A 14142-nucleotide genomic window follows, 5' to 3' on the forward strand; every position below is an offset into this window, starting at 1 on the left:
AGGTCCTTGATGGCAAAGAAGAGGTTGAGAAACAACATAGAGAAAATATTAAGAAACTAAATTCTGTGGTAGAACGCCAAGAGAAGGACCTTGGCCGACTTCAAGTAGACATGAATGAACTTGAAGAAAAGAACCGAAGTATTCAGGCTGCTCTTGATAGTGCATACAAGTAAGAAAATGAACAAATATGCAACTCATTGAAAATCCATTATCAGAGCAAGAAATGGAAGAAACACTTTTTTTTATTATCTGATCACTAATAACATTTATAAACTTCCTGGTATATGGACTTATGACTGGTTCAAGCGAGCTTCACAGAGAGTCCTCATTGTAATCGGTGTTTATTATGTGGTAAACTTCCTCATTCTGTAGATCTCATGGAAATCTACATGGAAACTTAATTAATTTAGTCATGTAATTAGTTGTATATTATTTTAAATTAAAAATTATCTATCTAATTTTAAGAGAACTTACTGATCTCCACAAAGCCAATGCTGCAAAGGATAGTGAGGCCCAGGAAGCTGCTCTGAGTCGCGAAATGAGAGCTAAAGAAGAACTTTCTGCAGCACTGGAGAAGGCCCAAGAAGAAGCCCGTCAGCAGCAGGAAACATTAGCAATTCAAGTAAGCATTGGATGATAAATTAGTCTTTAAAAATCTTTGTGCCTCTGCAAAATAAAGAATCCATTAGTTAATTTGAATAAAACCGTATGTAGTAGCATATGTGTTGCATTTCCTTTATAATCTTATTGGGCACTTTTCTAGGAATACTAGATTGTGCCAAGTTTAATTAATTGTGTGTTTTTTAAACTGTTGTTAAAGTGATGCTTACATTAAATCAGTATTGCTTATTATTTTTATGAATTTCAAACTTATTTGAGAGTGCTATGAAAACTAGGGACATACTTAACCAAAAGAATGCATGTATGCAGATAAATACTAAACCTTGCATATAATTTCCGGAGAATCTGTTTAACTCCTAAGCTCATTCATAGCATCTATGGGATTCCATGTACTTCAAATAAAGGAGTAAAACTAACATCTGTCAGGCTTTGTCTTATGAAATCATCAGTTGATAGATATTTGGGTTATTTACACTTTTAAATTTTATTTATTTTATTGAGGTATAGTTATTTTATAATATTATATAAATTTCAGGTGTATGTCATAGTGATTCACATTTTTTTAAAGGTTATATTCCATTTTTAGTTATTATCAAATATTGGCTATATTTCCCTTGCTGTACAATGTATCATGTAGCTTATTTATTTTATATGTAGTAGTACCTTTTAGTCCTGTACTTCTCATTTTCCCCTCCCCTTGTTTTCTATTCCCTTGGTAATCACTAGCTTGTTCTTTAAATTCGTGAGTCTGTTTCGTTTTTGTTATATTCACTAGTTTTGTTTTTTTAGATTTTACATATAAGTGATATTATACAATATTTGTCTCTCTCTGACTTATTTCACTAATCATAGTACACATCATCCTTGTTGCTGCACATGACAAAATTCGAGTCTTATTTATGGCCGAGTAGTATTTCAGCTATGTATGTATCACACCTTTTTATCCATTCATCTGTTGATGGATAGTTAGTTTGCTTCCATATCTTGGATATTGTAAACAATGCCGCTATAAACATTGGAAGGTGTGTATCTTTCCAAATTAGTGTTTTCACTTCCTCTAGATAGACACCCAGGAGTTTTTACACTTTTAGGTTATTATGAATAATGCTGCTCTAAACATTAATTTACAAATTTCTATGTGACCATATGTTTTAAATTCTCTTAGATATATACCCTTGGGTTATATGCTAATCTTACGTTTAACTTTTTCAGGAACAACCAGACTTATCCACAGTGGCTGAACCATTTTACATTCCCACCAGCCATATATATGGGGGTTTCAGTTTCTCAACATTCTTGCCAGTATTTGTCATTGTCTTTTTTGTTGTTGTTGTTGTTGTAGCCCTTTTAGGGGTGTTATATGGTATCTGTTACAGTATTAATTTATATTCCCTTAATTATTAATAGTGTTGAACATCTTTTTATGTGATTATTGGATTTCTGTATCATCTCCTTTGGAGAAATTTATTCATATATTTAAATCCTTTGCCCATTTTTATATTATCATTTTTATTGTTCATTTGTAAGAGTTCTTTATATATTCTGCATACTAGACCTTTATCAAATGTGGGATTTGTAAATATTTTTCTCCCACTTTCTATGTTGTCTTTCACTTTCTTCATAGTGTCTTTTGATACACAAAAGTTTTTTAATTTTGATGAAGTTCAGCTTACTTATTTTTTGTTTTCTTCCTTGTGTTTTGGATATCATATTTAAGAACCTCTTGCCTAATTCAAGATCACACAGATTTTCACCTGTTTCCTTCTGATTTTTATAGTTTTAGTTCTCACATTTAGGTCTTTTGCATGTGAATATCAAATTGTTCCAGCACTACTTGTTGAAAAGACTATTCTTTCCTCACTGATCTCAATGCATTTTTAATTTAATTTCACATGAATATGTAAAACATTTACATGATTCCAAAGTGAAAGCTACATAGCAGAATATACTAGGGTAACATTTGCTTCCAATTATTCCTTCCCCATTCCTTTTCTTTGCCTATAAATTTGCCATGTTACTATAATTAGGTTTGTTTTTTTCAGTGTTTCTATTTGTAAATGCAAGAAAACATCCATATCTACATTTATTTATATTCCTCCTCAATGTGTGTATATACACATACACTTATTATAACACATGTTTATTTGTATCTCTTTCATCTTTTCTGCATAAAATATAGTTTACTGTTTACTGGAGAAGGAAATGGCAACCCACTCCAGTGTTCTTGCCTATATTCTGGGGATTCCCTGGTGGCCTAGATGGTAAAGAATCTACATGCAGTGCAGGAGATGCAGGTTTGATCCCTGGGTTGGGAAGATCCTCTGGAGAAGAGAATGGCCCCACTCCAGATTCTTGCCCGGAGAATTCCATGGACGAAGGAGCCTGGAGCTATAGTCCATGGGGTTGCAAAGAGTTGGACATGACTGAGTGACTAACACTTTCATACTTTTTTCATATTATTTTGTAGTTTTTTCATTTAAGATTAAATTGTACATTTCTGCATGTTTTTTGTGGTCGTATTAATTTTTATTGGTCATATTCATGTTGTATCAACATTGGCAAAAATAAATTACTGCTAATGGGTGTTTGCAGTATTTCTTTTGTTTTTCTTAGTCTAGCTGACAGTGTAGAGGATATTTTTGTATGCTTATAGATCTGTTTCTATAGAGTAAACTCTCAGGACTAGGATGATCAGATGAAAGAATATAAAAAGTTTGATGCTTCTTTCAATGTGTTGCCATATGCTTTCTGAAAAGGCTGTAGCAAGTTTACAACCTATGCAGCTGTGTGTGAATATAGCAGCAGTTTTTATAGCTCATATAGTTCCTATCACATTCTGCCTTACACTGCAAACATTTATCGGTGCACTCTTTCCTCCTGTATTGTATGTCAGCGTCTGGACCTTGTACTTATGTATATGCTTGTGTGTGTGTGTGTGTGTGTACACCTACTGTGCTTTCGTCAGTACATACTGAGTACGTGTGGTTCAGGGACTGCCTGAAGAACGAGATGTGTGACAATTGTGTGTAAATGCTCACTGGATAGCATAGAATATTATATATGAATCCTAAGTCAACACAAAAAACAATAGCAGGAAGTTATAGATAATATTTGACGTTGGTTCTGATAGTGTGTTGGTTCTCTTCATGCAGGTGGGGGACCTTAGGCTGGCACTGCAACGTGCAGAGCAAACAGCTGCCAGAAAAGAGGATTATTTACGCCATGAGATCAGTGAACTCCAGCAGGTACTTGTCAGAGTTTCCCTCAAATACAAATCTTGAGATGTTTTTTCCTAAAAATAATAAATGACTTAGTTGGGTAATGTTCTTTGGGTTGAGAAGATTACTGCCATACTCTTCATTTTCTGTATTTTAATGTGGTTTATGTGAATAAAATCAGAGTGGGCACTTCAAAAATGTATAAGAAAAACCCTAATTTTGTTTTCTAGAAAGTAATTTTATCATGATAGATATGTAGTATATTGAGTTATTCTCATTTGTAAGGGCTGATTGATTAATTATTATCAGTCTTTGATTACTGTGGGGCAGAAAGCAATGCCTAATTTTTATGCTACTATGTTGATTTCAGTCAGTGAAGTTGTGGAGGAGAAGGGGGAGAAAATTCCACTCATATTAATCTTCCTGTTTTTAGAAATACTTAGGAGGCAACTACTAAGAAGTTTGGATGATACTCTTTATTACCTTAAGGTAATCAAAGGCTGTCATTACATAGAAATGCTTTGAAAAGAAGCACATACTTAACTCCGTTATGCAACTTAACTATTACTTAAGGTTTGAATAGTTAGAAAGTAATAGAAAAACAAATAATTTTTTCCCGAAATCTCTCATAAAGTTTGTTTGCTAGCATTTTTAGTGTTTTTACTGCTGTCAGTAATAATGACTTAAGAATATCATAATTCAGAGACTCCAGGAAGCAGAGAATCGAAACCAAGAACTGAGTCAAAGTGTTTCATCAACAACAAGACCATTGCTTCGACAGATAGAAAATTTGCAAGCAACTCTAGGGTCCCAGACGTCATCATGGGAGAAGTTAGAGAAGAATCTTTCTGATAGACTTGGTAACTGCTTTAGTTCTTAAGCTCAATGCAGTTCTTAAGCCCTTCCATCCTGTTTTAGAATTAGGGTAATGGCATGAAATTGAAATTCACTGGATCTGATGGTTTTATTTTGTGTCTAACTTGCAGATTTTGACCTCTTCTCCTCTCTTACATTTATTTTCTAATATTTTAATTGACTCTTTTCAAACCATGCCTTACATAATGTGTCAGGTACTGTCTAAAATACTTTCTTGTCATTCTTTTGCTCATTTTTACAAACTTTTGCATTCTACTGTTTCCTCGTCCATTGCTCAATCTGACCTTGTTTTAGCTTGTCGGCATTAGTGTAGGAGGTAGAGATCAGATATGATTCTAGTCAGTGGTGGAATTCCAAGAGCCGAGATAAGTCTAAGTTAAATCAAGTTCAGATTCTGGTAGACAGATGCTATGAAGTCTTAAGATTCTATATTTTGCTTCTTTATAAAAATATCCTAGGTTCCCCTCTGTGCTGTTAATAAAAAGAAAATTTTTTTTCCAAGATACTTACTCAAGTACAGACAGGTAGAATATGTATATATTAGATATCCCAGAAGCTAGCAAATGGTGAAAAATTCCTGTTTCTGTTCTATGCCTAAAATTAACTATAATTAGAGAGATATCACGGTGTAGTGATAAAAGCCAATGTGAATGGGTGTCAAAACATTTGGACTCATGGCTTTTATGGTTTGTTTTCAATCATCCTGCCAAACACTCCTTTGTTTTGGAGCAAGTCATTTACCTTCTCTGGACTACACCCTATAAAATCACGAGGGGTGAGCTAGATTAGTGTATTTGAAACAGTGTTCAGTAGATCTCTTGTATGTCTTAGTGCTAGCTGTCATGGTGAGGGGGAAGATCAATAAGTAACGTGCTGGGCTTCCTCCAGGCTGCTAAATGAAAATAGTACCTCCTTTGTCTTTTTTTTTTTTCCTTATAGCTTCATATAAGATTTTGTCTGAAATAGATTTATCTGCTTAAAAAGAAAAATCCCAAAACAGATGAACCTTCATCTACTGTTTAATTTCTAGATAGAAATTTTAGGTCTATCATTTATCTTGGACAGCTTTTTGAGACTGATTTGTTATGAAGTATGAGATATCTGAAAATGACACCTTCTAAAACAAATATTTATTTAGCAATAAAATTGAAGCTAGAAGCCGTTATTTCTGTGACTTTTAAACTGGAGCCTACACACTCTCAGGGATGTATGGTGTTGTGGTACAGTGTAGGCAAAGCCACAGGACAAACATACTTTATAATGCTATAAATAAGAGCATAGATACAGTATAGAAAAGAATATATAATGTAAAACAGATATTACTGGGTCTGCTTTAGTGGGGAAAAATAAGAAAATTCTTGCCTTGGTTAAATCTCAAAATTTTATCCCCTAGTCTTTTTTTTTTTTTTAAGTTGAAATTTTCAATTGAGATAACTAGATTCATATGCAGTTATAATATATGCAGAAGTGATATGGAATGGTCCCTTGCACACTTTCCCCAATTCTCCAATGTTAATGTTTTGCAAAATTGTAGTAGAATATCACAACCAAGGTATTGACATTAAAACAACCTTCTGATTTTATTCTGATTTGCCCAGTTTTACTGGTACTCACTTGTCTATATATGTGTGTTTATGTCTATGTGTTTATAAGTTTTATACAAGTTGACCACGTGTAGGTTCATGTATCTGTCACTACAGTCAAGATATTGAATAGTTCTCACCACAAAGACCCCTCATTTTGCCCTTTAAAACTGTTCTACCACCCTCTTGGCCTTCCCTCCCTGTCCCAAATCTCTGGCAATCACTAATCCTCTATTTCTGAACTTTTGGAATTTCAAAATGTTATATAAATAGAATTGTATAAAATGTGTCATTTTGGGAATGGGGTTTTTTTGTTCAGTATAATTCCCTGAAGATTCATGCAAGTTCTTGTGTATATTAGAGATTTAGTCTTTACTGCTGAGTTTATATATAGTAAATCTTGTTTGACCATCTACCTAACAAAGGATGTCTGGGCTATATCTAGATTTTGTCTGTGCAGATCAAGCTATAATGAACATTTGTGTACAGGTTTTAGTGTGAACTTAACTTTTCATTTCTCTGGATATATGCCCACGTGTGAAATTGCTGGGTTGTATGTCTAGTTGTGTGCCTCGTTTTTTAAGCAAATGCCGAACTGTTTTCCAAAGTGGCTGTGTCTATGAGAGTAGTCTAGTTTCTTTACATCCTTGCCAGCATTTTCTTTTGGTGTTTGCCCCTATTTTTTCTTTTAGTCATTCAGACAGGGGTGTAGTGGTGCCTTATTATGATTTTAATTTGCATCTTCCTCATGAAAGATGGTGAATGACATTTTATATGCTTATTTTCCGTTAGTACATCCTCTTCAGTAAACTGTGTCTGTTGCCCATTTTCTAATTGGATGATTTATACTTTAACTAGTGAGTTTTGAGACTTGTTCTATGTAATCTAGATACTAGTTTTAGATAATATGGTTTGTATTTATTTCTTTCAAATATGTAGCTTATCTTTTCATTTTTTTCACATAGAGCAAAAGTTTAAAATTTTGTGGAAGTCTGATTTATCAGTTTTTCTCTTTATGGCTCATGGTTTTGTGTTAAACCGAAGTACTCTTTGCCTATCCTTGGATCCTGAAGATTTCTTTTCCTAAAATTTTTATAATTTTTAAAAAAATTGAAGTATAGTTGACTTACAATATTCTATTAGTTTCAGGTGTACAATAGTAATTTGACATTTTTATAGATCATACTTCATATTAAGTTTGATGAAATATTGGCTATATTCCCTGTGCTGTACATTACATCCTTGGAGCTTACCTATTTTATACTTGGTAGTTGGTACCTCTTGATTCCCTTCACCTGTTTTGTCCCTCCCCTCATTATATTTTGTTTTACTTTTAAGTATGTAATCCATTTGAGTTAATTTTCATATATGTTGTGAAGATTAGTTTGAGGTTATTTTTTTTTTTTTTGCCTTTGACTATCCAGTTGATCCAGCACTGTTGATTCACTACTCTGCTGGTACATGACTCCACTTTCAAATTAAAATATATTGGTGAAAAAAATGGTAAAGCACCTATAAATTAAGATTTTTAATATTTGTCTCTGTAGGCAGGTCTGCCTTACTCAGTGAGTACTTAAACAGTTTTAAGTGTGGCTGTTTGCATCATTAGAAGTTTGAAGTCAGAATCTGTTTGGTATTATTATCTTGGCCTCTTAAATATATGTATATATGACTGAAATTTCTTACTTATCCTACCATCAGGTGAATCCCAGACCTTGTTGGCAGCAGCAGTTGAGAGAGAACGTGCAGCCACAGAAGAACTTCTTGCTAACAAAATTCAAATGTCTTCCATGGAGTCACAGAATTCTCTCCTAAGACAAGAAAATAGTAGATTTCAGGCTCAGCTAGAATCAGAGAAAAGTAGGCTAAGAAAACTAGAGGATGAAAATAATAGGTGAGCATGTTTCTTGAGTGTTATTCTTGATAGTTTCTTGACATTTTAAAGCACTTAAAAAATATGCTGTTGGTTTTTAACTTCATCGCACGGAGAACTGGAAACATATCCTTTCAGTGTTTAAAGTCAGAGTCATCAGTAACAGGATGTGGAACCAAGTTCGGTATGGGATTCACTGCGCCTTGTATAGTCTCTTGGACATGTGTGGCATGTTCTGAATGTATTTGCATTTTCTAGGAAAAGGATTCATTGCTTTAATCAGATTTTTTTGAAGGAGTCTGTGACCATAAAGTAGTTGAAGACCACACACTGGAGATATTTGTATATGACACAAGGGCTTAAGCATTATTCCACTCTTCCTAAATAAATGTCTGGACTCTTTGGAAATCACAAGCTGTAAAATCCATCTTTGTTAAGTTAATTAAGGCTGTGATGATGGGTTTTATCCTGTGAGTTCTTTGGAAGTTTTATTTTTTAAAAGAAGTAGTCAAAGAAAAATGATTTATAAAGTAAAGAATATGAACTTTTGCAGACATTTTCGTAGAACTCCGTAATGCTTTTGTAGAATCTGAACATGTTAATATTATGGAATGGTGGTATTCAAAATTCTATTTAGGAAGTCTCTTTTTAAATGAAATCTTAACCCTAAGAACCAAAAATACATAGACATGGTAATTTAGCTTCTGAATAAAACCCAGGTCATCTGGAAAATACAGTTTGAAAATCAAGCTGATAATAAAAATGACTACTAAATATGTAACTGGAGGTAATATAGTAGTACGTTTTTAATAGTCTCTACTATCATCTTTTTTTGTTTAATTCCCTTTGGCGTAATAGGTACCAGGTTGAATTAGAAAACCTAAAAGATGAATATGTAAGAACACTTGAAGAGACAAAGAAAGAAAAGGTATTTCTATTAGTGTTCACTTACCTCTTAGAACTTCCGTTAGAGAATGGTTGGGAATGGTAGCAAGTTAATGAGATGACAACATAAAATGGATGATATTTCTGCTTTTGGTACTAGGGTCTTTAGTTGTAGAACAAATAAGACTCTATACCTTATATTCCTAATTTGGAGACTGACTTACGATGATGACTTAGTTTCACAGAAATAACCTGACTGTCTCTCTCCATTAGACACTGTTGAATAGTCAATTAGAAATGGAGAAGATGAAAGTTGAACAAGAAAGGAAGAAAGCAATTTTCACTCAAGAAGCAGTAAAAGAAAAGGTATTAAATTTTGTTATTTTGTTTCTTTTTTGATGTAACCAGTTAGTAGCTGTTGGGATTAGTCATTGTTTTGTAATTCAAGCTAAACTTTTTTTTTTTTTTAATATTTATGGTTATTTATTTGACTGCACCAGGTCTTCTTTGCAGCATGTGGGACCTAGTTCCCCGACTGGGGATTGACCCAGGTCCCCTGCATTGGGAGCTTGATATCTTATCCACTGGACTACCAGGAAGTCCCCAAGCTAAACTTTATAAATACCATTTCTTAAGGTCTAAAGTCAGTAGAGTGATGAATTCTAGTAGTATAGTCAGTGTTCTCCTCAGAGTAGATCCAAAGTAACTTGAGTTTATACAAAGAGACCTGTGATTTCTAGGAGTTGAATTATGGAATGTCTTGCCCCTTTTTAAATGAATTTTGTGGTCTCTCACTGATACTGATGCACCTCATTTGGCCCATAGGCACCTGGGAGTGAAACTGGTTTGTTCACTTTGTTTCTGGTTAATGAAGGTCATTTTTCTAAAGTGAGTTTCCTGTATTTAAAGGATAGAGGTATACTCAGTAATTAGCATAATATGTTAAATCCACCTATATGAACGTTGAGATTACCTTCTGAATTTATTTGGTTTAAAATACAGTAAAAATAAAATGGATAAGCCAGAAATGTAACATTTCTTGGTAATCTTGGTAATCTTATTCTAGAGAAATATGTTTAATTGGTGGTATGTTATATAATATGAAATTCATATAGTTGCTCCATTAAAAACATTCACATTTCATTAAACATAAACCAAATTATATTGTATAATATAAATGAGTCCTGTGATGATTTGATCTTTTGTCTATACTTTTAAATTACTAAATATTGTGCTTTTGATAAGACTTCAGAAATCACATCTGTAACCATTTTATGAGGAAATTAGAATGAATCTTTGTTGTCATTGATCCTAGGAAGGTTTCTTGCTTTTTTATTTAACATTTTACCCTTTAATCTGAATTTAATTATTTTTTCTTTACACCCTAAGGAGCGGAAACCATTTTCTGTTTCTAGCACTCCTACAATATCACGTTCAAGTTCAATAAGTGGGGTTGATATGGCAGGCCTACAGACATCTTTTCTGTCTCAGGTGATGTTTTATTTCTTGTATGCATTCTTAAGTTGAATGATAATAAAGAGAGTGTGCAGGATAGTAGTTTGGCTCTCACCATGACCTTGGCATTCTATGAACAATTTATCTGCATTTTTGTAAGGGAGTGCTAATTGCACTGAGGAAATAGAGAAAATTTTCTGCCTTTAAGAAAAATCATAGACGATTTAAAGCAAGAACTGACCAAATCATTTTGTTTGAACCTTGTGCATAGTCTATAGTAGCTGAATAACTGTATGTACTTTCTTTAATTAACATAGGATGAGCCTCATGATCACTCATTTGGACCAATGTCTATGTCAGCAAATGGAAGCAATCTTTATGATGCTGTAAGAATGGGAGCGGGATCAAGCATTATTGAAAATCTACAATCTCAGCTGAAGCTAAGGGAAGGAGAAATTTCTCATTTACAGGTACTGTACAAATGAAATGTGCAACACAATGCTATGCAATGAAAGTTTGAGGTTCAGTAAGTAGGATCCTTCATTTCCACCTGCTTTTTGAGCAAATTGAGAAATAAAGTGATAGTGGCCTGTGAAGCCCCAAATAAGTTGTGTATATTAACAATAAAGGCTGGCTGGAGCAATTAGCCAAGGATGAAAGTCAAATGGGTCTGCTGAGTGCCAGAATTCGGGAGACTGACAGAAAATGATAGGCTGGAGTAGGCCTCCCCACATGTGATAGGTAGCCTGCCTCGGTAAGACTTAGAGGCATCCAGAAGCAGAGAGCTCCTTGCAGGCAGCTTTTTCCAAACATGACAAAAGGGAAGTTGCTGAGCTGAGCATAGCCACTTAATTCTTCCCAGATTCACCTTGTAGATAAGTTACTCCAGTCCCCCTATGAGGAAAGAACAAAGGTGATGAGAGAGATTAGAACTGTAACCTGCTATACAAAAAAGGAAACAATTTGAGTGGGACATCCTCCTATCTCATCTTGCTTTTCATAAACTTTCATAATGAGGTGAGAAATGTTAAAATGTTTCACTTACCTGTTTTCATTGTTAAACTAGATACACTCAAAAGTAGAACTTTTCTATTCTTATTTTATGATTTTAGTTAGGTGAAAATATAACTCATATTAAAGATGTCCTTGAATTGGAATAAAATAGATCAGCATGATCTTAATACCTTTTATGTTTATGTAGCCCCATGTAACGCTTGAAGGCACAAACAAACTTCTTTGGTAGTTGATGATAAGTTCTTACCAATATGACCTACACAGTTGGCACTACATTAAAGTTAGTTTTTGCTTCCCTGGTAGCTCAGTCAGTAAAGAATCTGCCTGCACTATAGGAGACCAGGGTTTGATCACTGGGCTGGGAAGATCCCCTGGAGAAGGAAATGGCAATCCACTCCAGTAGTCTTGCCTGGAGAATCTTATGGACAGAGAAGCCTGGCAGGCTACAGTCGATGGGGTCGCAAGAGTCGGACACGACTTAGGGACTAAACCACAGAATAACTGAAATATATTGCTACTTCCTTAGATTAGAGAAAAATATAGAGTTGCATGTTACAAACAGATTATTAAATTTTCTTTAGTTCTTTCTCTGTCATAGTAAATCTAAATCCTGTGAATGATACACCTTTGAGGAAAGTTGAAACTTTTTGTGCCACTATTTCCTTTTATTTAAGAAAGAGCTTGTTCTTGGTTATATTTTCACATATCTACTTAAAAATTAGCACATTATATACGTTTATATTAGTGGGATTATTAAACAAGATATATTTTGATTTAAATCACTTTCTGGTAATGTGCCTCAGCTAGAAATTGGCAATCTAGAAAAAACACGCTCCATAATGGCTGAAGAGCTAGTTAAATTAACAAATCAAAATGACGAACTGGAAGAGAAAGTGAAGGAGATACCCAAACTTCGAACACAACTAAGAGTAAGTATTCTTCGCTCTTATTTCTGGTTTACATGCACAGTGGTTTTTCACAATCATGTTTAGTCCCAGCATAGGAAAATAACTAGATTTCATTTGGCCAAGGCTTTAATAATCCTGAACTTTTGCATGATCTGAGTAATATTTTATTGACTAATGTTAAATGTATCCTCACAATTAACATATTTGGCAATTGCTGTTAACCTATATATGAGAATATATTTTCTTTTGGGGTAAATGCCAGATAACGCTTAAACTACAGGGAATCATACACTGAAATTGCATCAAATGTGCTGAAATTAATGGGAGAAAAGACAGATTAAGCTACATAGAGGAAGAATTGTAGATTTAGTGAAGAGATATGTGAAGATTAATAGCCATCTAGTCTAGTATTTTTTTTTTAGTCTTTTCTAACAGACTAAATTGCAAGTTTAATTTTTATGACCGATGACTATATACTTTTATTTAGATTGTAATGTCTTTACTGGTGGCATATTTATGATAATATAAATATAATATTAAAGATTTTCTGTACAGTTATTTAAAAGTTGTAAACAAATATATTTTATAGGATTTGGATCAAAGATACAACACTATTCTGCAGATGTATGGAGAAAAAGCAGAAGAGGCAGAAGAACTTCGATTAGATCTTGAAGATGTAAAAAATATGTATAAGACTCAAATAGATGAACTTTTAAGACAAAGGCTCAGTTAACTTCTGCAAATTACATTCCCATCAAACTGAATGTAAACATTTAATACTATGTGCAGATATCCAATAAATTCTTTTATAGAATTAGAAGGTGGAATTTACTGTAGTGTTCAAAAATTGAAAAAAATTCTTTTATAGTATATAGTAATATTTCCAGTTAAATTATTTTGTGCAATATTTGAACTTTATTTTTGAAACTATTCTTTAAAGATTTATTTTTTAAAGGGTCTTTTTTTTTTTTTTTTTTTTTTGCCTTGAATAGCACAGAGATTTATTACTTTATCCTCATCAGTATGGTTAGGGAAGGAGAATGGTTCATATGTTGTATTGTAGATATATAACTAATTGTATCTATAATTTGTATGTTTTTGTATATATTGAGAACATTTAAAGAGTTATAGTAATGTTGACACTTTGAAATCTTTCGCACTTAAATCTTCAATATATCTTAATTACGATTCATGAGTATGGACATTGTTTTCAAGTAAAAAATTACTAAACCTGCAGTTATTAAAATTTTGAACTAATTTTTTTCTTTAAAAAACAGTCTCTGAAGTTTAAAAGGTAAATAATTAAAACTTACAAATTTTTGTGATCTCAAGTTTTATTTCAGTCAGATTTCACAGTTAAGTCTGTAAAAACTTCGGTACCTATTTGGAGAAAGCTGTAGCTATTCAAAGTTATCTAGGCATAATTGAATAGTGGAAAAATCTTTAAAAAGATTCTGTGATGACTTCGTTAACATTTTAGTGGTTTTTGAAGAGGTATTGTTTTACTACCCTATAAAATGAATCAAAAGAAATAAAATTACTAATGTAATTTTCTTTTTAATTGTTCACATTTTGTAAAGTCTTATTTTTGGCACATTAAAAGTGAATGTTGACATTCATAACAATATTCGTAATAAAATAGAGAAATTATGGGAGTTAAATTAGACATTTTTGCAGTTTTCTGTAGTTTATCATTTAATTTTTTTCTT

The 14142-nt window shown here is 33.1% G+C and overlaps 1 protein-coding gene across 1 annotated transcript in view; it reads left to right on the forward strand.

Moving 5' to 3' along the window:
- TMF1 (TATA element modulatory factor 1) overlaps positions 1–14097 on the forward strand; it is a 28869-nt gene extending 14772 nt beyond the window's left edge. The window contains exons 7-17 of the mRNA XM_065933308.1: positions 3–169; positions 466–622; positions 3774–3866; positions 4543–4699; positions 8000–8192; positions 9030–9099; positions 9330–9422; positions 10446–10547; positions 10829–10981; positions 12329–12454; positions 13023–14097. Coding sequence (XP_065789380.1) covers positions 3–169; positions 466–622; positions 3774–3866; positions 4543–4699; positions 8000–8192; positions 9030–9099; positions 9330–9422; positions 10446–10547; positions 10829–10981; positions 12329–12454; positions 13023–13166 — 1455 coding nt within the window. The 3' untranslated portion in view covers positions 13167–14097. The remainder of the gene's footprint in view (positions 1–2; positions 170–465; positions 623–3773; positions 3867–4542; positions 4700–7999; positions 8193–9029; positions 9100–9329; positions 9423–10445; positions 10548–10828; positions 10982–12328; positions 12455–13022) is intronic.
- The last annotated feature ends 45 nt before the right edge of the window (positions 14098–14142 follow it).

The sequence above is a fragment of the Muntiacus reevesi genome, chromosome 4 (assembly GCF_963930625.1).
Source record: "Muntiacus reevesi chromosome 4, mMunRee1.1, whole genome shotgun sequence".
Taxonomy (NCBI): Eukaryota; Metazoa; Chordata; class Mammalia; order Artiodactyla; family Cervidae; genus Muntiacus; species Muntiacus reevesi.